This window comes from Sphaerodactylus townsendi, linkage group LG06 (assembly GCF_021028975.2).
Source record: "Sphaerodactylus townsendi isolate TG3544 linkage group LG06, MPM_Stown_v2.3, whole genome shotgun sequence".
NCBI lineage: Eukaryota > Metazoa > Chordata > Lepidosauria > Squamata > Sphaerodactylidae > Sphaerodactylus > Sphaerodactylus townsendi.
Window position 1 is genome coordinate 102,469,311 of NC_059430.1, and position 23,611 is coordinate 102,492,921.

At 48.7% G+C, this 23,611-nt stretch overlaps 1 protein-coding gene across 3 annotated transcripts; it reads right to left on the bottom strand.

Moving 5' to 3' along the window:
• Positions 1–2,301: 2,301 nt before the first annotated feature.
• On the bottom strand, positions 2,302–22,130 carry HPCAL4 (hippocalcin like 4). 3 transcript variants are annotated; one of them, XM_048500964.1, is made up of 4 exons: positions 21,928–22,130; positions 8,150–8,319; positions 6,005–6,220; positions 2,302–4,278 (listed from the first exon to the last, which is right to left on the bottom strand). In XM_048500964.1, exons 2-4 carry the CDS (start codon positions 8,309–8,311, stop codon positions 4,081–4,083), a joined length of 576 nt encoding a protein of 191 aa, XP_048356921.1. In that variant the 5' UTR covers positions 8,312–8,319; positions 21,928–22,130; the 3' UTR covers positions 2,302–4,080. The 3 variants fall into 3 exon arrangements, with proteins under 3 accessions (XP_048356921.1, XP_048356922.1, XP_048356923.1); XM_048500965.1 differs by lacking the exon at positions 21,928–22,130 and adding an exon at positions 9,436–9,585; XM_048500966.1 differs by lacking the exon at positions 21,928–22,130 and adding an exon at positions 9,198–9,312.
• Between the last annotated feature and the right edge of the window lie 1,481 nt (positions 22,131–23,611).

Sequence of the window (23,611 nt, forward strand, 5' to 3'; positions counted from 1 at the left end):
AATTACTGCTTATTCCTAGACTGCAGAGATCAGTTCTCCCAAAGAAAATGGATGCTTTCTAGGGTAGACTCTGTGGCAATGTACCCCACTGAGGACCCTGCCTTCCCCAGACTCCATCCCCAAATCTCCAGGTGTTTTCAAGCCTGGATCTTGCCGCCCTACCACGCCCGTTCCCCACCAGTAGCCAGGGGGGACCTGGCAACCCTACCAGAGAGCCTTTTTCACCCATCGTGGTGCAATCCCAGCTTTGCAACTGCTGTTACCAGGCCTTACTCCTTGGCTCACATGTTGGCAGCAATACTCACTTTTTAAAACAGCACCAATTTATGTCTGGACACCACATTGTCCAACAAACACACACACACCACTTTAAAAAGTCTTTTGGAAAACAGACATAAGCGGATTCAAAAGTGGAGGTGCAACCTAGCTTATAACCGATAGGGTTGCTAACTCTGGGTTGATAAGTTCCTAGATATTTAGGAGTGACATTTGGAGAAGATAGGACCTTAGCAGGGGATAACATAGAATCCACCACTCTCCAAAGCAGACATCTTTTCTGGGGAAACTGATCATTGTGGTTTAGAGAGATCAGCTGTCATTCCAGAAGATCTCCAGGCCTTACTTAAAAGATTTGCAACCATACAGATGGAGGCTATGGTACAGGGTGGTGGTGGAATTGTTTTTAAAGTCAAGAAAGACATCGGCTACTTCAGTTCTACATTTCTCTTTAAGCGCTCTTCAGCAGTGAAATCGTTATTTGTAAAAATTAATAGATTTACTTCATTATGCCTTTGTGCACAAGTTCACTAGCTTAACACAGGGGGCAGCAAGTTCAGAGTGAAGATATTTTAAACGGCAGGTGCATTTTGTGTATCGCAGGAAACCACTTGTTTACAAGAAACACACATTCAAACTCTTTTCACATTTAAACTGCAGTAAAATGCAAAGGATTGTATTACATTATTGGGCTTAAGAATGCACTGTTAGAATGTCTACCTTCATCCTTAATAATGTGAAAGCTGTTAGTTCTCATTGGTGCCAAGAGGGGCCAGGTAGCCAAATAGAAATCTTGCATTCTTGAAAAGGGAATGCATACGATGTGTGGATTTTGAATACATGTGATACACTAATTCTTGTGTCCTACTTACCCTTTTCTGAGGTGGAATGATCGTGGGAGCTTGTTCTGTCTTCGTGGGAAGCCAGAGTAATGCTTGAACGGCTGTGGGAACTGAATTCTGAACTTTCTTAGGAAGATGCTGATCCAGTAATACGTCTGCTGGTACTTGCAACCATCAAAACTCTTCTGTTTCCAAGGGGTTGTTTCTCCTTTTCCTCCTCCAAACTGAACCTTTTTTGATTGTGTTAAACAGATGTGTCAAACTGTCATACTCACAGGGCTCCCTTCCACCGCTTGCAGGTTCTGGAGTAGTTTAGTGGTCAAATGTATTATTGCTTTCAATTTTAGCAGGTTCTGGAGTAGTTTAGTGGTCAAATATATGATTGCTTTCTATTTTAGCCTCCCACCAGTCTGGAAAAAAGAAATGTGCTTGGCTGGTGTTGTAGGGGAGGACTGTCCTAAAAGGTCCAAGTCCAGACTCAGAAATTCTGTTCCTTCATGGGCCAGAGAGGTAGAGACTAACAGAGAGTGGTTGAAAGGGATGGGAAAACTGAACCACAGTAATAATTTTTTTTATAAACCTCAGCTAATTTATAGCATTACAGACACCCGCTCTCCAAGTTAGGGTGTGCCAGTTCTATCGCTGCCCTGACCTGGATGGCCCCAGCTTGCCCAATCTCATCAGATCTTGGAAACTAATCAGGGTTGGCCCTCTTTAAGAAAAATAAGAGTTGGATTTATATCCACCCTTTCTGTCCTGCAAGGAGACTCAAAGGGCTTTCAAACTCCTTTCCCTTCCCCCCTCACAACAAACACCCTGTGAGATGGGTGGGGCTGAGAGAGCTCCGAGAAGCTGTGACTAGCTCAAGGTCACCCAGCTGGCATTTGTTGGTGTGTACAGGCTAATCTGAATTCCCCAGATAAGCCTCTACAGCTCACGCAGCAGAGCGGGGAATCAAACCCGGTTCCTCCAGATTAGAGTACATCTGCTCTTAACCACTATACCACTACTGCTCCATTAGTACTTGAATGGAAGACCACCAACAAAGTCCTGGTTTGCTACGCACAGGCAAGCCTTCTCGCCTTGAAGATCCCACGGGGTAGCCTTAAGTTGCCTATGATTCGATGGTGATTTCCATAAGCCCCAGTTCTACTGTTAAGGCCCAGAGGCAAGAAGAAGCCACCAAGTTGAACACATTTTATTTTTTTCCCCAGTTTAAAAAAAAATATAACACCACAGTTTGTAAACAATTATTACAATATTCAAAACCACAACAAACAGACTGAACACACACCCAAGCATAATCTTCAGTCCTGGAGGGGGATGCTGAAGGGCAGAGGTAGCAGGGCTGGGAGGGAAGGGGAAGGAGAAGCTTAGCTGTGATCTCCTGGAATGCTGGTCTGGAGGCCCTTCCCCCTGCAGTGCGGGTCAGCCTGTGGGAGAGCCCACCAGTCAAGCTCCTTCCCACTCCACCAGCCTTCTCTCGGTCATCTCAAGCTCATGAACTTCAAGGAGCACCTTCTTCAGGGCTGCTTCTTACATGGCTCTTCCCATGTTGGAGCTGCTGTCTTTTGGCCTCACTCACCTACATTGTACCCAGGACAACACTGGTTTTCATTACAGTTGCAGGCAAGAATCAGGTTGAGTGACGGGTGACAGCTCCACAAAGCCAATCTACCCTGGGTCAAACACAATCCAGGTGAGGAAGGGGTAAAAGAGAAGCAGCGTGCCAACTAGGGGATCCCGGTTCAGCCCTCAGAGAAAGGTCAGCACAGAAATGCCAGCCAGCAATTTCAACTGTGCTCCAAAAGCACCCTGGTGCACTCTCGATTCATCCCAGGAGCAGAAGAGGAAAAAGCAAAACTACTGTTTTCCTTCAGAATGCAAGAACGTTCTTCCAGCTCTGAAGATTTAGCCCTAGAAATAACAGTTTCTAGCAATCCCCAAGTTCGATGCATCACAGTGCTCCCAGTGCCACCAACAAAAATGCACCAGGGCTAATTTTTAAGAAGGAGGGGACGCTCAAACTAGATTGTCTCACTGGATGGTGAGTAAATCCCTTGGGTAGGGGTTACCAGAACCCAACAGCATTTCCCCCTTGCCAACCACTAACTCTTTTAGCCCTTTTGGAAAGCACATTCTTCCACCCTTCCTTAGCACAGGGATCTTCAACTGATTGATTGATATTCAAGTGTCCGTAAGGACAAGAGAATGTATATTTTCTGACAAACCACTACAATTACTTTGAGCCACTTCTGACCAATGGTAACACTTCCTTCTATAGCAAGTTATCACCCTTTTGCATGAAGGGAGTCACTGGGATCTCTTTTCCTCAATTTACAGACAGATGTTTTACATCTGCTCTTGGTTATTCATGGCAACAAGAAGTGGGAGGGAAGTAATTAAATGAGGAGGGGGGGAGGGAAGTGGAGTAAAGGGAAAGAACACGTTAGATGTGCCATTAAGGGCCATGTCTCAAAATTATGTTGCAGGTCACCAAAGGGAAGAGAGGCTCCATCGTGTTAGAGAGATTGGGCAGCCAAGCAGAACTTGAGGATTACAAGATCTTGCATCAAGAATCATGGATTTAGGCAGGCCACCAAAAGTAGGTTTGCTGGCATGGTCCTGGGGACTGGCAGGTATTCAGGGGGAAAAAAGCAGAGGATGAATGGTGGGGTAAGATGAGATGGCTGGCGCTAGAGATGTTAGGGTCAGCAGATATGAGATAAAGATTCAAACTTGATAGAGATTTGGGGCAAGGCTCAAGAATATTGCCTAAAATAACTTGTATGTGTTGTCAATGTCAGGTGGTTCATTTAGGGGACTCGGTTGGGCGGAAGAGGCCATGCAGAGAAAGCCCAACCTGCCTCAGGGGTGGAGTCTGCAGCTCTGAGAAGAAGGGATAAGAAGACGCAAGGCCAGGGAGGGGAGGGCAGGATTGCATGCCAGGCCCCTGACTCCTCTATTTCTGCATGTCACACTGGAGCAGGAGAACAATGGAAGGGTCACTCTTGGCAGCTTCCTTGAACTCCTCCAGGGTGATCTGGTCATCTTTGTCCTTGTCCATCTTGGTAAAGATCTTGTCGACACGTTGCTGAGGGGTCAACCCATCTTGGTTCATTCTCATCATGATGACAGTGCCCACCATCTTGTAGATAGCCTGAAGAGGGAAGAGAAGAGAAGAGGGCCTCTTTGCTACAGTCTGGCCAAGCAGCACAAAACACAATGGAGGGGAAGGGCATAAGATGACAACCTGGGACCCAAATATTTGAAGGACAGCTTCTGTCCATATGTTCCTGTGCACCAACTATGGTCTTCAGATAGCCAGACTGATAAGGATGGCCTGGCTGTCATCGACCAGAGCCCAGGTCTTTTCCACCATGGATCCAGCTCTGGTCTATGGCCGTTTCCCCACTTTAAAAAATAACGCTGAGGCAAAGTGTGCTCCTTTGGATCGCAGCTTTTGAGTGCGGGGTCTTGTTCCCCACCGCAGCTTCTGTCCCTTGGTCCAATGAACGTGGCAGTCATGCAGCAGCCAGGCAGGACTCCCCATGATCCGCTCAGGGGGGTGTCCTGATTGGCTGCTGCTTTGTGCTGCGGCAGATTTTTTAAGAATTTTTTTAAATGGACGAATCGACGTGTCCACGCTTTCCCGAGGAACCCATGTCTATTTATGCACACACAATATGCATTCATGCCCATGTGCACTCAAAACGACATGCGGATGTGGATTCCTAGTGTTAAAAATAAAAAAATTAAAAGCAGCTGCACACATTGCACATGCCCCCCATGCCCTGATTGGATGGGAGGGTCACGTCACTAAGCGACGAGTAAAATGGAGCCCTCTGGGCTACCCACTGCCCCGCGCTCCCTGCGGGTTTCTTCAAAAGGCTCTGTTTCGAACAGCGCCAGAAATGATGCGCGCTGAGGGGGCATGAGAGCAGAAGAATCGGGGCAGCTGCATTGTCGCTGCTCCTGTAGTGGGGAGTGCTGCTGGACCCCGTGTTACTTGCCGCGAGTAGCGCGCATCAAAGGGTGAGAGGGGAAACGGCCTATGACTGCAATAAAGTTTGGTTTGATTTGGCTCCAGGTCTGTGAAATGGGCTTCTCCTTAGGGATCTTCAGGAGTCACCACAAAGCTTGCCCACTTGCCAGGCATCTCTTAAGAGAGGGGAGGGAAGGAGGCATTTGGGGTCCAGTTTCCTTTTAACTATCATTGCGAGCTGCCTTGAACCACAAGGAAAGTCAAGGGACAAATCTTTCAGTAAATAAAATCTAGTAAATAAAATCTTAGTAAATAAAACCTAAGTAGAGCCTGATGGATTGGAACAGAGGCCCATCTAGTCTAGCATATTGTTCACTGAGTGGCCTACCAGTTGCCCTGGAAACCAAAGCAGGCATAAAGCAAGGCTCTCCTTGGCTGCTGCCTCCTGAAAGTGCTTGTCAGAGCTTTGCTGCCTCTGCATTTGGAGGCTCCCTTTAATCACCATGGCTAGAAGACATTGATGGGCCTCTCCTCATGAATCTACCTGACTCCCTCTTAAAGTTATCTATGCTCATGGGTGTCACCACCTCCACTCAGCAAATTTCAGTTTAACAGCTCCCTTATTGGGGGCGGCGGGGTGGGGTGGGTGGGCGGAGAGCACCTACCAAGCCAAGCACAAGGGCCAAACTCTCTTTCTAGATGTAAAAGCCAGACATGCCTCCATGAGGCCAGACAGGGTCCTTGGGAGACTAGGGACAGCACACAGAGGTCCTTGGGAAGATAACTACCCATTCTGGCACAAAATCCTTCTTGCGTGCTGCTGAGCCACCAATAAAAATTGCACAGGAAGGGTCCCAAGGAAATGCATACATAGGTAACATCCCTGCTGCCCTCTAGATACCTCGATGATCTCCAGCATCTCCAGGCGTGTTATCTTGCCATCACCGTCTAGATCATACATCTCAAAGGCCCAATTCAGCTTCTGCTCAAAGCTTCCCCGGGATGTAACAGAGAGTGCACAGATGAACTCCCGGAAGTCAATAGTCCCATCCCCGTTCTTGTCAAACGTGCGGAAAGCGTGCTGAGCAAACTTGGACGCATCACCATAAGGGAAAAACTGAAGGGAGAGAAGGCAGGAGATGGGTGGTCCTGTTAGCAACATCTGCAAGTGCCTGACAAGAGATATTACTACATAACTGTTCACAGGTTGGGCAAGGACTGGTCAGATAAGTATTGCCCATCAATTAGGTCAGCAACAACTGCAACCAAGCAACCAGCTAAGAATGTCTGATTAGAAGAAGAAGAGTTTGGATTTATACCCCACCTTTCTCTCCTGTAAGGAGACACAAGGTGGCTTATAAGCTCATTTCCCTTCCTCTCCCCACAACAGACACCTTGTGAGGTAGGTGGGGCTGAGAGAGTTCTGAAGAACTGTGACTAGCCCAAGGTCACCCAGCAGGAATGTAGAAGTGCAGAAACACATCTGGTTCACCAGATAAGCCTCTGCCACTCAGGTGGAGGAGTGGGGAATCAAACCCAATTCTCCAGATTAGAACCCACCTGCTCTTAACCACTACACCACGCTAGCTCTCAGGAGACTCAGATTCAGCTCCCTAGTCGCCATGAAACTCACTGGGAGATCACGGGCCAGTTATTCACTCTCAGCCTAACCTACATTATAGGGCTGTTGTGAAGATAAAGTGGGAGGAGGAAGAATTATGTATGCTGCACCTTGCAGGGAGGCCAGGATAAAATACGATAAAAAAGCAACAGAAATAGTTAAGGGAGGGATCTCCCACCTTTTGGTGCCTTCAAGCACCTTTGAAGTTTCGTCACAAAGTGGTGGGTGCAGCTACAAAATGGGTGCCACAGAAGGTGAAGCCACCTTCTGTCAGGGAGTGAGCTTTGCATAACTCCAATAATAACTCCTGGACCTTTCAGACAGAAACTCATACCATTAAAAACGAACTGATTGTTTTAAAATATTTCGCTGTATACACACAGCTTGCATTCAGTCACAGAATGAAGATACTGTTTGCTGTGGAGGTAGCTGCTGCCAAAGCAACGCTTTTAAGAATCTGCACTGCCAATCAGGGCTGTTTTAACAGCATTATAGGCACTTGGGCAAAACAGTACACTGGGTCTCCTACCTACACAACCACTCACAGGAATAAAATGGTTGATAACATTAAACATATATTTATTGTTACTTCCAACAAAATCAGTGTATAAACATGCTGGTGTGGTTCCAAGAGGTGACCGTGACACTAAATCAGAGGCAAATGCCAACATCCACTTGTTATCACAAAAATTAACATTAATATTGTTCATTATCTTTAGTAAAACACATGCTAAATGTTCATTTTTCAATAACAAATATTTATAGTGTTTGATTATTTACTGACAACAAGTCACAACATACATAGATTAACATGGGGCCCCTATACCCATGGGACCCTGGAGCAAACGCCCAGCATACCCATACATTAAGGCAGCCCTGTTGCCAATCAGAAGCCCAGCTGGGCAACAGAAGAAGATTTATACCCCCCTTCTCTCCTGTAAGGAGACTCAAGGTGGCTTACAATCTCCTTTCCCTTCCTCTCCCCACAACAGACACCTTGTGAGGTGGGTGGGGCTGAGAGAGTTCCTAAGAACTGTGACTAGCCCAAGGTCACCCAGCAGGAATGCCGGAGTGTGGAAACACATCTGGTTCACCAGATAAGCCTCTGCCACTCAGGTGGAGGAGTGGGGAATCAAACCTGGTTCTCCAGATTAGACTCCATCTGCTCTTAACCACTACACCACACTGGCTCTCAAAAGGCCCATCTGGCAGCTCCCATTTTCTAACAACACTTGGTGAGCACCGTGAAAGGTGTTAGAAGGTGCCAAGGTGGCAATGAACACTATACTAAGAGGCTTGTTCTAGATGAATGAATTCACACATTTTGACCATTCTCCAATTATGTGCTCCTCATGCAGGCTGTGTCTTTAGGGCACTGTGCAAGAGCATCCCCAGAGCCATTCATTCCCAGCCCCAGCCCCATACCTTGATATAGAGTTGCTGGAATTCCTCCAGATTGAGGATGCCCGTAGGACAGTCTTTCAGGAAGCCTTTGTACCACTGCTTCAGCTCTTGCTCATTAAATTCTGTGTTCCTCACCAGATCATCTAACATCTCAGGGGCCAGCTTGCTGTTGTGTTTGCCCATTGTTGGTTCTGGGGGGGAAAAAGCAATGTGTCAATGGTTCCAAAACACTGGTATCCTCTCTACTCTAGGCATTGCAAGGGGTACACGTCAGTTGTTAATCTGGAGGACTGCACAGAGGGTGTGTGCGCGCATGCGCGCCACATTCTTCAATCTGGAGGACTGCACAGTGTGTGCACGCACATCCATCACTGTGCCAGGGTTGCCAATGGACCAGAACGCATGACCTGGCTGCTCCTGAGCTTTCAAGAGTAGCTGGGCATACAGGAAATGGCAGGCAAAGCATTTCATGGCATAGAGATAAATGCTGGTAAAGCTTTGCGTTGCTTGACAGCAGCTACTTAGTGCTGGGGAGGGCGGGAAAAGGACTGGCCGGCTGCACAGGGCTCTCTTCCACCACAGCACCCACAGCCATGCCAACCTGTCTGTTCTACGCACTGAATTTTTACTGCTAGCAGCTGTTATTGAGGGTTCTGCATTTGGCAAGCCTTAAGCCTAGCAAGACGGAAAGGCAGATGGGCACTGCCAACTGAACAGAAAGGGAGCCAAGCCTTCAACAACCGAACCTGGGGCCAGCAGGTGAAGCCCTTCCTGGCCGGCAGCGAGTCAAACGCTGCCAGCCCCACCCAAAGATGTTGTGAGCCAGCCTCGTATTCCAGTCGCGTCCGTTACCGTACCACAGCTCAGCCCGACGAGGCAGGTAGAAATAAAGTGGGGCGGGCAAGGGAGAGGTGGCATTATCCCGTGCCCCAGGCCAGGCTAAAAACTGACCCATGGGCGAAGGACACTCCGCGACAGTGGCTGAGACTCTCCCCACCCCCTTCTTAGCCCCGTCCAAGGGCACGGACAAGCAATGCACCCCCGACCGCATGCACCAAAAGCGCCTCACAAGGTCTGGGATCGTCCACGCACTGAGCCAGGCCAAATCACTCCTTCCCACGGGCTTGCACAAGCGACCTGGTTTGAAAGCCGGCGAGTCGCGACCACGCACTTTGCCCTCGCCGGCGACCTCGGGCGCCCACGTGCGCAGCCCCGCCAGCCAGGGACCCGGTCCGGCCAAGGCCGCCCCCAAGCCCCGGCGTCCCGCGAAGGAATCTCCCCTCCTTCCGCAGCACCTCTCAGCTTACCCCGCAAGCGGCTCCCGCGCGCCTTCCCCGGCCGGTCGCTCCTGAGCTAATTGGAGGGCGGCGGCCGAGGCTAGCGGAACCTCCGGAGTGCAAAAGAGGTGGGCAAGCGCGGAGCCCCGAGCATGTGGAGAGGCAGGCGCGCTGCTTCCTTCCTCTTCCTTCCTTTCCTTCAAAGGCGTGCAGGTGACCCTACCCACGCTGGCGGTAGAGGATTAGCCCCCCGCCCCAGTAGGCCCAGTCCCCACCAGAGATCTGTGCCTGTTTGCCCTTGGCCACCCACTTCCTCGATTGTCTCTATACCAGTAGTGCAGTGGTTAAGAGCAGGTGCGCTCTGATTTGGAGAACTGGGTTTGATTGCTGGGCTCTGCCACTTGAGCTGTGGAGGCTTATCTGGTGAACCAGATTAGGTTGTGCACTCGAACACATGCCAGCTGGGTGACCTTGGGTGAGTTACAGTTCTTTGGAGCTCTCTCAGCGCCACCCACCTCACAGGGTGTGGGTGGGGGTGGGGGAGAAAGGAGATCGTAAGCTCCTTTGAGTCTCCTTAGAGGAGAGAAAGAGAACATATAAATCCAAACTCTTCTCAGGGGCGTAACGAGGAAGCCCTGGGCAAACGGTAGCCCTGGGCAAAACCTGAGTTGGATGCCCCCCCTCCCCATGGGCGGCCACTCCACCATGACCGAATTTTTTTTTTGCACCAGGACATTGGTGCTGCAGGGGGTGCCTTTTTAGACATATTAGCACCAAAATTTCAGCATATCATCAGGAGACTGTCCTTGTGCTACCCCCCAGGTTTGGTGAGCTTTGGCTCAAGGAGTCCAAAGTTATGGACTCCCAAAGGGGGTGCCCCATCCCCCATTGTTTCCAATGGGAGCTAATAGGAGATGGGAGCTACAGTTTTGAGGGTCCATAACTTTGGCCCCCCTGAACCAAACTAAAAATACCCAAAAATGAACCCTGCATTTTGATGCCCCCCACAAGGTGATGCCCTGGGCAGCTGCCCACCTTGCCCAATGGGCATTACGCCCCTGACTCTTCTAGTGCCAAGTTTTGGTTAAAAGCTGGACTGAAAATGCCTCCAGTTTCCTGAGCAGCTGACAGCTCAGCATTAGAGACCTCTGAGCCACCAGCACCCGTTCAAAGGCCAAGCCACAGGATGCCTGGGCCTTGTGATGATGGCAAAAAAATAATGCTTCCAAGCACGTGCAGAGCGCTGCTCCCTTCCAAACAAGTAATTGCAGGCAGCCCCCAGCAAAAATGAAATAAAGAGAAGTCTGGCGCCATTTTAAAGGGTGACTACATTTTATTATTTCAGCACAGACTCCTGTAAATTAGGCCTTTTTTTGTCACAAGAGCACAGGTAAAGGTTTTGGCAAAGGTGAACTGTGGGTCGTGTTCACATCTGCTTTACATTCTGCTCATTTTCACCACACTGCTTGTGTCTGCATACAGCTCTTGGGTCACTCTGCCCTACTATCCCCAAAGTGTACAGCCCCCTGCATCAGCCCTGCAGAAGAGATTCTTCCTCTAGCCCCCTTTCTTTGGTGTTTCCTTTCTGCATAGGATGAGTTTGCTGCCGACTCACTGCGCATCCTCTGTTGATTGTGTATTTCTGCATGGCCGGGGGTTGGACTTGATGGTCCTTGTTGTCTCTTCCAACTCTGTGGTTCTATGGAACACCACCATGTTTGGAGGGGAGATTCATTGTTTGTGTGTACAAATTCTCTCTACCACATGCACAGAGTTGTGTTTACAAGCAATGTCCGCATCTCCCCTGCAGACATTAGCATTGCTCAGGAAATCTTTGGCAAACTCACGAATTGCTCCTTCCCCTTTTCCTCACCAGCCCCTGGCTGTCATCCTGCACAACTCAGGCCACACACAAAGGGCTGAGCAAACTGCTCCTCATGACTCAGGTGGTCCCAGGCAGGAATTTCCCATCCTACACAGCTCATGGTCCTGCACAAGTAGCAAGTGGGAAGCATGCAACATTGCCAACCTGGATACAGGCTGCATTCACCATTATGGGATGGTATAGTCTAGTCTGCGCAAAGTGTTTGCTTCTGAACCTCAGCCCAAATGCACTCTGCAGTGACCTGCCCTTCAATCAATCCCAGTGCCTTTCAGTTCCTATGAAGGTTCTGAGAAGGGGCAGAAGAACTTTATTTGTCATCCTGTCTGGCAGAAGTATATTTGCCAGCCTGCTCTTGTTAGGATAGGCTTAGATCTCTTGCCTTGCTGCTTTAGATTCCTTCTAATGACCAGCTGCCCTGACCTTGATAGCCCCGGCTGGTGGGTCTTATCAGATATCAGAAACTAAACAGGGGCAATCCTGGCTAATATTTAGATGGGAGACCACCAAGGGATACCAGGGTTGTAACGCGGAGGCAGGCAGTGACAAACCACCTCTAAACTTCTCTTGCCTTGAAAACCCCACTAGGGGTCTGCACAAATCAGATGTGACTGGAGGGCCAAAGGAAAAGAGTCCAACTCATCAGCCATGATCTTCTGTACAATTCCTGCTCTCTGTGCCCCACCTGCAAAAGTGAGTGAAGTGGCAATCAGAGGCAGGGCTTTTTTAGTGGTGGCACCTCACCTTTGGAACACCCTGCCCCTTGAAGCCAGCTTGAAATCTCCCTTTAGTCACCAGGACAAAACCTTTATTTTTACCCAGGTTTTAAAGTGAGTGGTTCCACCATCTAGAGATTTCTTCTAGCTCAGTGGTTCTCAACCTGGGGGGCCGTGACCCCTTTGGGGGTTGAACGAACCTTTCACAGGAGTCGCCTAAGACTCTCTGCATCAGTGTTCTCCAACTGTAAAATGGATAAATATTAGGGTTGGGGGTCACCACAACACGAGGAACTGTTTTAAAGGGTCGTGGCATTAGGAAGGTTGAGAACCACTGTTCTAGCTGGAGAACGGGTTTATTGATATCTTTTAAATCTGCCAGATGTTGTTTTATGCTGTTCTATATTTTTGCCTTTTAAAAAAACTAATACTTTTATGGTGCTAGTTTTTACGATTTTATTTTAATATTCTACTATCTTTATGTATGAAGTAGCCCTGCACAGGAAAAAAATGAGGAAGATCCCATTTCCTTTGCATACAGAAGATCCCAGGTTTGATTTTTCAAGCATTGCCTTGGTTGGCAAAGACTTCTGATCCAGTGCAGACCACAGCCAGCTAGATAGAGCAGTCTTATGACTTCGTATGAGGCAGTGTCATATGAACTGCAGTTTACACATGCTCAAGGGCACTGTGTTCTTGTTTTATTATTTTGTACAAACCGAAGCCTTTTCTTATTATTTTATATGAACCAAAGTATTTTCTTTTCCTCTTTTGCATTTCTGAGACCACAGCAGGAAGAAGAATTCCATGCAAGTCTGAAGCTTACATCCAGCACTGTGAACCTTGATCAGTCCTTATTAAGGTATTACTATACTGTTCCTATAAATTTTGTACTGCATTGGCAACTGATTCTTCAAGGTAATATAAAGATTACACCAGAGGATTCTTCACATAGTGTTTTGGACCTTTAATGTCTCTCTCCCCCTCCTAAGTCTTTACTGGGGTGTTTATTTTCAGGATGAGATTCAGGAGCTGGGAAAGGAGGGGCAATCATCTCATTATCCTATTACATATAGCAACTGGTACTGAGGAGGTTGCCATGACAACAGTTGCACTGTAGCAAAATTATTCTCAGCGGCAGCAGCCAGCATCCCTGAGCTACCCGCCAACTCCTTCGTTTTTGTGTGTCTCCATGTTCCCCTTGTTTCCTACTTCCAGGGATCTGTTACTGCTCCAGCCGAAAGACACCACTCCTGACACAAGGTTACATCATTTGATCTTCTGGGAAAAGAACTTGAAACAGAAACAATATCCACATTTCTTCCCCTTTAAGCAACTTACTGTATTAGATTCTCTGGAAGTACTTCAAGCTGCACTTGTTTCCTCTAATTTTGGAACCAAGTGACATCCAGAGGAAATAGACTGTGATGCTCACAGAGACAGGCTGGAGGCTTGCCCCTTAAGCACCTTGCCTCCCCTAAACTGGGGTGATGGTGCTGTAATCAAGGGAGAGGAAAGACCACAATGGTCTTGGTACAGGATCAGCAAGAAATCCGTGCAATAAACAAGAGCCAGCGTGGCAGTTAGAGTGTCAGACTTGGATATGGGAGACCCACGTTCAGATTTCTATTCTTCCATTCTATTCGTCCATGCAGCTTGCAGAGTGACCTTGAACTAGTCCTATACTCTCAACCTAACCTTCTTACGGGGCACTCATGAGGATAAAATGAAGAAGGGAGAAAAAAATTATAAGCTGCTTTGGATCCTATTGGGGAGAACTGTGGGGTATAAATAGCTAACATAAAGTAAATAAATCAGAACACCCACCCCCCCTTTACTCTTTCTTCACACCTGCCATCTTTTCAGAATCCAGAAGAGGGAACTTTTAGGCATTCCATCCCCTTCCCTACCTCTCTATTTAGCCAGTCATTAAAATGAAGCCCCCTCCTCCCAAATTAGGGCAGCCACATGGAGATTTTCATCCATTCCAGTATGGAAAACAAAGCACTGTTCCTATATGTCTTCATGATTCTACTTAGTAAACATTCTAATAGACCCTCCCCCCCCTTTTTTTTTTTTGCAAATGAGCTATATTCTGCAACAAAATAGTCACTTTACGCTAGCTTTCTAGTGTTTTAAACAATGTACGTTGCAAAGAATGGCTTGCATAGCTGGCTTGCAAAACTGAGATTGGTGCTTTGTTTCAACTCACATTTCGGAAGGGCCTCTCTTTCAGAAGAAAGGCACAGACCCTGCATACATAAACCCCTAATACCTGCAGTTAGAAAAAGCTCCGGGGGGTGGATCTAAGAAGGATCTCTTCTTGAGCTAGTAGGCTGCCAGGATTGGGCTAAACAGAATCCTGCTCAACTCCCCCACTATCAGGCAGCTTCATGTGTTTACATATGTTTAGCAAAGTTTAAATTCACTTGCAAAAGAGGTAGTGTCACGTTAAAAGCCTTAGATTAAATAATTAGTAGAGGGAAAAGGACAATGCAAATTATCAAGTGGTTTTTACATCTACCCTATTGTGAAAGGCTAGAGCACGAAGGGTTCTGAACAAAAATAGATTACAAAAGGGCTGCGTTATCGAATCACGACTGCTGCACTGAAAGAATTTTTCTCCATCTGTTATGAGACTAGAACTGGAGGTTATCAAATGAAGCGGATTGCCAGTAAGATCAGGAGGGTGGTGGAAATTGTCAGCCAGTCACTGCTGACATATGGCAGGCCCATAGGGGTTTCAAGGCGAGAGATGAACAGAGGTGGTTTGCCACGGCCTGCCTCTGTGCAGCAACCCTGGACTTCCTTGGTGGTCTCTTGCCAAGTATTAATCAGAGCCAGCCCTTTCCAGCTGCCGAGATCTGGTGAGATCAGGCTAGCCATCTAAGACAGAAACAGGATTGATAAAAGAAATTGCTTCTTTATATTCCTATTAATTAATTTACAGAACCCACTGCCACAAGATATGGGAGGGGAGGGACTGGATTAACAAAAAAATGCTAAATAGAACTTCCATAATCAGAGGTATATATCTCAAAGACAGATGCTGGAAAGAGGGATGCTGTTGCTATCGGGCTTAGGGGCTTCCCGGGGGCATTGGTTAGAAAACAGGATGCTGGGCTAGATTGCATCTTAACAGTCAGATCCAAGAGGGATTTGCCCTGCAAAAAAACAAAACAAAAACCAGAACAAAACCCCCCACATTTTTTCCTTTGCAAAGTGTTTTGCATTGATTTTAATGAACTCAGCTGTTGGACAGTTTAACGTAAATGCCAAAGAAGAAAGAAGAAGAGTTGGATTTATATCCCCCCTTTCTCTCCTGTAAGGAGACTCAAAGGGGCTTACAATCTCCTTTCCCTTTCCCCCCTTCCACAACAAACACCCTGTGAGGTAGGTGGAGCTGAGAGAGCTCCAAAGAACTGTGACTAGCCCAAGGTCACCCAGTTGACATGTGCTGGAGTGCACAAGCTAATCTGGTTCACCAGATAAGCCTCCACAGCTCAAGTGGCAGAGCAGGGAATCAAACGTGGTTATCCAGATTAGAGTACACCTGTTCTTAACCACTACATCACACTGCCTATCATTGTGATAGGAAATCACAATGAAGGAGAAGCTGAGAAAAACAAGCACAAATGGAAGAGATCGTGTTTTTGAGGCTAATTTTGGGGTGGGATGCTTCCTGCTGAAAATGTGTTGAGAGTAAAACTGCATCCCCAGACAGACTGCTTCTCTGTTCAGGTTTAGCATCCAAATCCTTTCACCCCACTTGCAGTCACGAAGGAAGCTGGCCGCATGGACTATGCTGGCCAGCTGTGTGGCACACTCCGTTAGAATGAAGCAGGGGCTGATGGGAATTGTAGTTCATGAACATCTGGAGAGCCGCAGGTTGCAGACCCCTGGTATAGAAGCTGTGGAGCAGCTCTCCGCTTCTTCCACATTTGAGCCATTGAGATGCCTCCTGGCTTTTCCCTGGCTACACCCTGTTGTTGCACAGGATCCTTTATGCTGCTTCCTTTCCATCCCTGCCCCACTCACTTTGCCTCCTGCCACCCAAGTGGGTTTGTTTTCTGGGAATGGGTATAAATGTCTGCTCAACCCAGGGCACAAATCCTGCTGGTTTGTGCTTGACTCAGAGAAGCTCCATCCAGTTGACAAGGTGCGGAAATTGGTGATGGAGAGAGCTGTCAGCTTGCAGCCGAATTGTGGCCGTAGGGTTTTCAAGGCAAAAGACAAACTGGGGAGGGGGGTGTCTGCCATTGCCTGCTTCTGCATAGCAACCCTGAACTTCCTTGGACTTTGCGCTTCCGTCCAAGCCCGAACCAGGGCTGACCCTGCTTAGCATCCAAGATCTGATGAGATTGGGCTAGTCTGGGTCATCCAAAACAGGGCTGAAATTAGGCTCGCTAACACATGATGGTAAAGAGGCAAAAAGCACTCATCCGTGGGACTTTGCATGCAGCCCAGTTCAAACAAGATGTGCGTTGTTGTTTGCATGGGCAGAAGAGGAGACGCTTTTGCCTCAGCAGGCCTCCCACTGAAATCAAACTGTCCTCTCTCTTTGGGTCAAATACACAGGCCTTCTGTGCCACCTGGGGCAAAGTATAACCTTTTTTGCATGAGAGAACAGGAGACCTGCTGTAGTAGCCTTCCCATTTGCATGACCCTCCCAGCTGCTGAAGAGGATTGTTTGTGTTGCCTTTAACCCCTTGGTTTGTTTAGGGTAGGCATGGGGCCTGGGGACCAGATGCGAGCCAGCTGAGGCGCGGGCGCGCGCGCACACACACACACACACACACACACACACCCAGCTGCTCCTGATCTGGCCTGGTGAGCCTGCTGCAGGCTTGTCAGTCCAGGCATCCACTTGGTGCTGCTCTGGTCTGGCAAGGCCACTGTGGGCTGGCCAGCCAAGGTAACCATCCCCCAGTGCTGATATGGGCTGGTGATACTCATAGCACTCTCCAGCTGAGGCAGCCCCCACAGTGCCAACCACATCCCCCCAGTCCCTTCTGCGCTAGCAAGCCCACTGTAGGATCAACAGTCATGGCACGCCCCCCCCCCTGGTACTAATCTGGGCTGGCAGCCACCCCCCTCCACCCCTGGCCCAGCCAAGTCACATTTATGTCATATCCAGCCCTTGTAACAAATGAGTTCGACACTCCTGGTTTAGGGTTTATTTTTCCCTTTCAAGAAGGAAAATATTGTATTCTGTTTTGTGGCTTGGGCATTTCTGGATTGGGGAGGTAGAGGACGAAAAACATAGGGTGGTTAGAGGATGAGGGGGCAAGAAGCCAGGGAGCACCTGAGAGAAGGCAGGAAGTTCTCTGAACTCCAGTGGTGTCACGCGGCATCTTTTGACTCAGACCTGCCATGTATTGTAAGCCTTCACCTGTTCAACTCTTTCTCTGCAATCGTGAGGGAGAGCAGCTTGTGAAACCAAAACAGGAGCCAAGAGCTTGGTAAAAGTCACCAGGCCTTGTGCGTGACTTGTCAAAAATGGAAGGCAGGTAAGTGAGGTTTTAGCTGCACTCTAGCAGGAACCCTATGACTCAGCAGAGAAAACTGCAGTCTCAAATAACTGGAGTTCCTCCCCCCCTCTTCCCCCCAAACTGAACGATGGCACAGGAAAAGGGAAAAGGTTATAGCAATAGGAGTAATTTCTTTTAACACCAGTGGCCTCACTAAGCTCGATAAACAACTACAGACAGTCACACACAGAAGGACAGCACAGCTTGCAATGGGAGATGACCAACTACTCTGCTTTATCTGCCCAACAGATTTGTACATTGCACATCCAGGATGGGTGAAACCCCGGATGAAGCCCACAAACCAGCTTGAAAGGTTCAGATGTGCTTGTGCAGACCAGGCTTGCTGCTTCAAACGTAGAGGCAACAGCCCATCTCTCTAGAAGACCAAGCAGCAGCTAGAGACACTGCCACATCCTCTCTGCATGAATGGTCAGGAAGCCCCTCCCTGGTCCAAAACTTGCCTCTACTCTAATCTCACCAGCTTTCAGCAGCCACTCTAAATCCTTATCAGCAATGTTTGGAGCACAGTCTGCTTGAGATGGTTGCAAGGCTGGCAAGATAAGATGTGTGAAGTGCTTTGAACCTTCCAAAGAACTTCATCTATGCTTAGGATGACCACATTTGTCCTCCCTGGTTTGCTGGATCACCAAGGACAGGATTGGAGGACCAGGTGATTGGAGGACCATCTGGAGGATGAGAACACACAAAGCTGCCTTATACTGAATCACACTATTGGTCCAGTATTGTCCACTCAGACTGGGAGCAACTCTCCAGAGTCTCAGGCGAAGGTCTTTCATATCACCTGGTCCTTTTAATGGAGGATTCCGGGAACTGAACCTGAGACCTTCCGCATGCCAAGCAGATGATCTACCACTGAGCCACAGCCCTTCCTGATGGATGAAGACTCTACTGCGCAATTGGGTGAGTGTGTGTGTGTGGTCTTTTGTTGCAATCCTTCCATGGGAAATATATCACATCCTGCATGCAAGGGGTTGGATGATGGCCCTTGTGGTCTCTTCCAGTTCTATGATTCTATGATCTGCAATCTTGGGTCACCAGAAGCATTCGAAAATTTGCTACCTTTCCAAGAACACAAAAGCAGCCCCCACCATGTATGCATTTCCTGCTCACACAGTCCAATGAAAAGAGTACATCAAAAGACAGGGAAGGGCTTCTCGTGACTGAGGGTCTTCTGCCCTCTCTGTAAAATTTGCTCGTGCCTCTCTCACTTTGCTTACTCATTTCCCCCCTCCTTCTCTCCCTCATCTTTACTTAGGCTTCCTCAAGCGAGAGCCTCTTGATTATGTCTGCTTTCCCTTCATATTTACAGTGGTGAAAGCAAAGCTATTTTTTTTTGGGGGGGGGGGGGTTGCAAATTGGCATTGAAATCACAAATTGCCTTTTGGCCCCCTAGCCAGCAAAGAAGCTCTCACACTCCCTTTTCCATTTGGGGGAGGCGTGGGGACAGCCTAAGACAGCAATCTTCAGCAGACATATCCAGAGCTCCCACTGAAACCATTGGCAGATATTGGGGCGGGGGTGGAATGGGCTATCATGTGGCAGCCGACAGAGTGACCCCGTAGGCAACAGCCTAAAAGAGGTGGTTTGCCATTGCCTTCCTCTGCAAAACAACCCTGCACTTCCTTGGTGGTCTCTGGCGCTGCGTAGATTTTGAGATGTGAGCAGATCAGGCTAGCCTGGGTCGTTCAGGTCAGGGTGACTATTTTTGAGTAAAAATGCTGAACCTCAGGGAGAATCGGAGCTGAAGTCACCCCAGCCCAAGACCTCTTTGTGCAGGAGCTGGAAAATCCACAGAGGGTGAATTTGGGCAACAGTGCCCCAGAAATGCCCACTGCGCATGCTCCTTGGCAGTGACTAACCTAGAGGAACTAGCACTTCTTCAAATGATGAAGGGACTGAGCTCTGACCTTTCCCCCGTGGAGCTTTATCCTGTACAAAATCCACCACACCTATCCACACCATAGCTTTTCTATCTTACTATGGTGGGGTGGAGATAGGAGCATTATAGAGCACCAGTCCCAATGTCAACCTGACACTGTGCTTATTGATCTGTAGGTGCCAGCCAAATCTCTTCCTGTTTTCATAAACATTTGTGGACTCCTAATGTGAGGCTTGAGCCGAGATGAGGGTGGAACCTGCCCTGCTCTGTCTGTTTTTGATTCTGGGTTGGATGGTAGATTTGTGGTGGGGTTGCCATCTCTGGGTTGAGAAATTCCTGGACTTTGGTGGTGGTTATGGGACCTCAGTGGGGCATAATGCCATAGTCTACCCTCCAAAGCAGTCATGTTCTCCAGGGGAAAAGATCTCTGTCACCTGAAGATCGGTTATTCCACTGGGAGATCTCCAGGTCCTACCTGGAGGTCGGCAAACCCTACTTTATTATTAAACTTTTGCCGATTTTATCAATAAAAAACTTTCGCTTTTACTGGAAAAATTCTTCCTGCTGCCAGTGGCTTTAGCAACCTGTTGTGCTCTTAAGTTTCGTTAGCCATCATGAAAGGTCCTCCCCCAACAGAAAGCGTGGGATTAGAATGAAGTGATAAATGAGAGGCCTTTTCCTTAGCTTTACAAAGACACAGACAGTGGGCTTCCATTTGGCGATCTCCCTGGCCACCTATAGCAAATGAGACCTGCACAGAACTTGCCCCTTGGCCCTTTTAAAGTCATCAGTGTGCCACCAATGGCTTACTGGTGGTGTTGCCAATTCCAAACTGGAAAATTCCCGGAGATTTGGTGATGAAGCCTTGAGAGGGCGTGGCTAGGGGAAGGGAGGGACCTCACCAGGATTTAATACCATAGGGGGACACCTTCCAAAGCAGCCATTTCCCCAGAGGAATTGATCTCTGTTGGCTGGAGATCAGCTGTAATTCCAGGAAGCCTCCAGGCCCCACCTGAAGGTTGGCACGCCTAGAGAAAACGTCCCATGCCTTGCAGTGAGGCCTAATGTGCAGAAATGGGCAGGTGATGCTATTCATGGCATGGAGATAGACAGCATCCCATCTAGCCTTTCTCAAGGGCATTTTTTTCCTCTAGGCAGCCGGCAACCTAGGGTAAGTGACTATTTAACACTGGCCAGGGTGCTGGTTAAAAGAAAATGGGCAGGTAACTTTTGGAAGATTCTTTGCAAGCTGGACAGCAATCCTAAAGACACGGCTGGACATCGCCTCTTGAGCACACAGTCTGTGGATCTCTCCGTGCATTCAGTCTGACTGGCAAGACAGCACCCTCTCCTCCCCTGCCTCTCGCATCCGCAGAGGAGACCCAATTCTGACAACTGATCACAAACAATCTGAGAGATCCCACTGAATGGTCCTCATTCATCCGTTTCCTGTCCTTAGCGAATCACCCCTATTTCGTTTCGCTGGAAATCTTGCGGTTGCAGGCAGGCAAGAAAACCAACATCCTCTGCTGGGTGTTGAGAAGTTAAATCTCCACATGAGGGAGAGATGCACTTGGACTTTACAGTCAGGCCAGGCCGGCCACTGAAGGCCCAGAAGAGCTTTTGGTATGTGGGGGGGGGGGGCAGTGTGAGGGCTTCTGCACAGGTTGTGGGAACGAGGTGTAACCAGAGTGAAATGTTAGGGATCTGCACAAAATGAGCACAAAGGCCTCCCCTTTTCAGGTCTTTTGGAGAACTGTCAGGCTGCCAATTCTCTCCCCCTCCCCCCCATGCCAAGAGGAGGCCACATCATACCCCACCTCCTTCTCTTGCTCCCTCCCTCTGTCCATCTGCTAGTTCCCAAAGGCAGAACCCGTCTCTTCCGCCTCCCCTGCCAGCCGCTTGGAGATTTGATAAAAACGGAGATCCCAAATTGACAAAGTCCGTCTCTTTCTGAAAGGAGATTGAGGTGAGAAAAGGGATTTGGAGGGGAATCGGCTGCAGGGGAAGAACAAAACGCTCTGAGACTAACAAGCAAGGTACGAGAGAGCCCAAAAGCATACGAAGGAAGTATGTCTCTGAGCATGTGCTGACAGCTTTCCCTCCTCGCTATAAACATCCCACCTCTTCCCAATCCAAGGTTTTCCAAGGGGAAGTGAGCCAGAGGGGTTTGATGACCAGCCAATCAGAACCTTTTAATAAAAAAAAAACAGACTCCCCCCTCCTATTAGGAAGGACAACTTTTCTTACTGAATTCTGATTAGGGGGGTTGGGGACACTGTGATGTTCCCAGCCACCTACAAGAAAACATCACCCTTTAGTAAGGTGGGATTGTGCTGATAAGATGGGATTTAATTGCAGCCATGGGGACGATAATTAAATGGCATAGGTTTGGGGTTTGCCCTGCCTCCAAACAGCATCCTATCACCTCCCCCGCCCCCAGATGCTACTCCCAGACGCCTGGGGCTGTGGGGTCACTGGGATGCTGCTTACCTTGATGGGTCTGCCTGACCCCAGGGGGGGGTACCAACCCCAGGTGCAAAGGATGAGCTGCAGGAGGAGGAATGCCTAAGCCATCCACCAGAGGAGAGGCCGCCTGATGCTGCTGCTGCTGCTGCTTCTGATGCTGCTGCTGTTGCTGCTTGGTGTGTTTCTCCACCTGCTCTGCCTTGTGCTTTCGCTTCTCCGCCTCCTCTTGTATCACTATGTGCCCCTCCTAGCTTGGAGGAGGGAGGGGCCACTGGCTCAGCTCTCAGCCTGACTGGCTGAGACAAGTGCCAGTCATTGCCAAAAGCTCCAGGTGGAGGTCTTTGCTTGCCTGATTGTGCCTGCCAACTCAGGCCAAGGCCAAAAGAAGTGCTTGGGCATGGTGCCTCTTGGCATCGGACAAGTCCCAGCCTGGCAGCGCTGGGAATCACACTGGACCTTCTGTCTCTGCACAAGGGATGTAGAGAAGGACTGCAGAAAAACATGTACAGCTGACTCCGCCCCTCTGGGTGCATATCCAAGGTCACATCCTGCATAAGAAGGTATCCTTCAACACCAGGGTTGATTTCTAGCACCCTCACACCTTCTGCCCAAGAAGTTATCAAGGGCTAGGAGAACGTCTTGCTGAGATTCTCGGTTCTCTCTCTATCTCCGATCACAGTTTTTTCCTGCTGTGCTCTTACCCTCAATCCTAGATACAGCAGCAGTTAACAGGCTCAGAGAAGTATGGAGGGGTGTTCTCTGCATATCCTCAGAGACTGTCATTGTTATCAATTGTTATCAGTGATGATCTGGCACTGAAAAGGTACACTGGGGTTGTCTTGATTGAAACCTAGTCTTTCTTGGAGAGGGCACAACATAAAGATCTCCTGTTTTGCATCCCTCTCCCCAGTTTGGTATATTGGCTCAAGTACAAGTGTGGGTTAACATAATGGAGGGGGAAAGTACTGCTCTGGTCCGCCTGCTGCAGCTGTCCACAGACGTTGACTTGCACGTTTCTGAACACAAGCGGGAATGTGCTCTTGTTCAGCAGCAGGAGTGGAGATTCGTAGCCTAGAATACAGTTGCACGTGTGGAGGAGGGAGAATTCAGGGAGGCAGATGGGTAGGGGAGAACCTCCTAGAGCATCCTGGGAGAGACTGGCCAGGTGAGAGCCATGGGCCACAAAGGCAGAAGGAAGAGCTCAGAAATTCCTCTATGCTGGGACCCAGAGGGGCTTCAGAGAGCAGGAAGGAATTGTCTGCTTGTAAGCTCACACAAAGTGTGTCTCTCTGAGACCTGGGCATTCTCTCTCCTCACAGCCCTCCAAAAAGCCACCTTTCTTGTGAACGTGTCAATATTTATACAACCTTTGTGGCTGGAGTCCCAATCTCAGTCCCACTTGCAACCCTTCATGTTCCTCTCTGGTGGCCTCTTTTTGTGCCTCCTTCCTCTCCCTCAGGGTTTGATCAACTGTCAAAATTCGGACTCCAAGGGGGAGGCAAAGACCCCTCTTGTTTGTCTGTAAGGATGGCCCAATGTTATTCACGGATAAGTTAACTAAATAACGTACCTAGAGAAGATCCTACTTGCAGAGACATGACTCACACACGTCACTGTATATGCTGCGTTCTTCCGTGGGGTCCCCTCCTTCTAAGCCTAAATGGCAAAAAACATGTACATGAAGTCATGCCAGACTCAGACACGAACT

What these genes read in the sequence shown, in the direction of transcription:
- HPCAL4 (XM_048500964.1), bottom strand. Translation starts at nt 8,311, where the DNA reads ATGGGCAAACACAACAGCAAGCTGGCCCCTGAGATGTTAGATGATCTG. An exon ending in TCCAGCAACTCTATATCAAG is followed by an intron (nt 6,221 to 8,149) that starts GTATGGGGCTGG and finishes CTCTCCCTTCAG; the next exon opens with TTTTTCCCTTATGGTGATGC. An exon ending in AGATGCTGGAGATCATCGAG is followed by an intron (nt 4,279 to 6,004) that starts GTATCTAGAGGG and finishes TTCCCTCTTCAG; the next exon opens with GCTATCTACAAGATGGTGGG.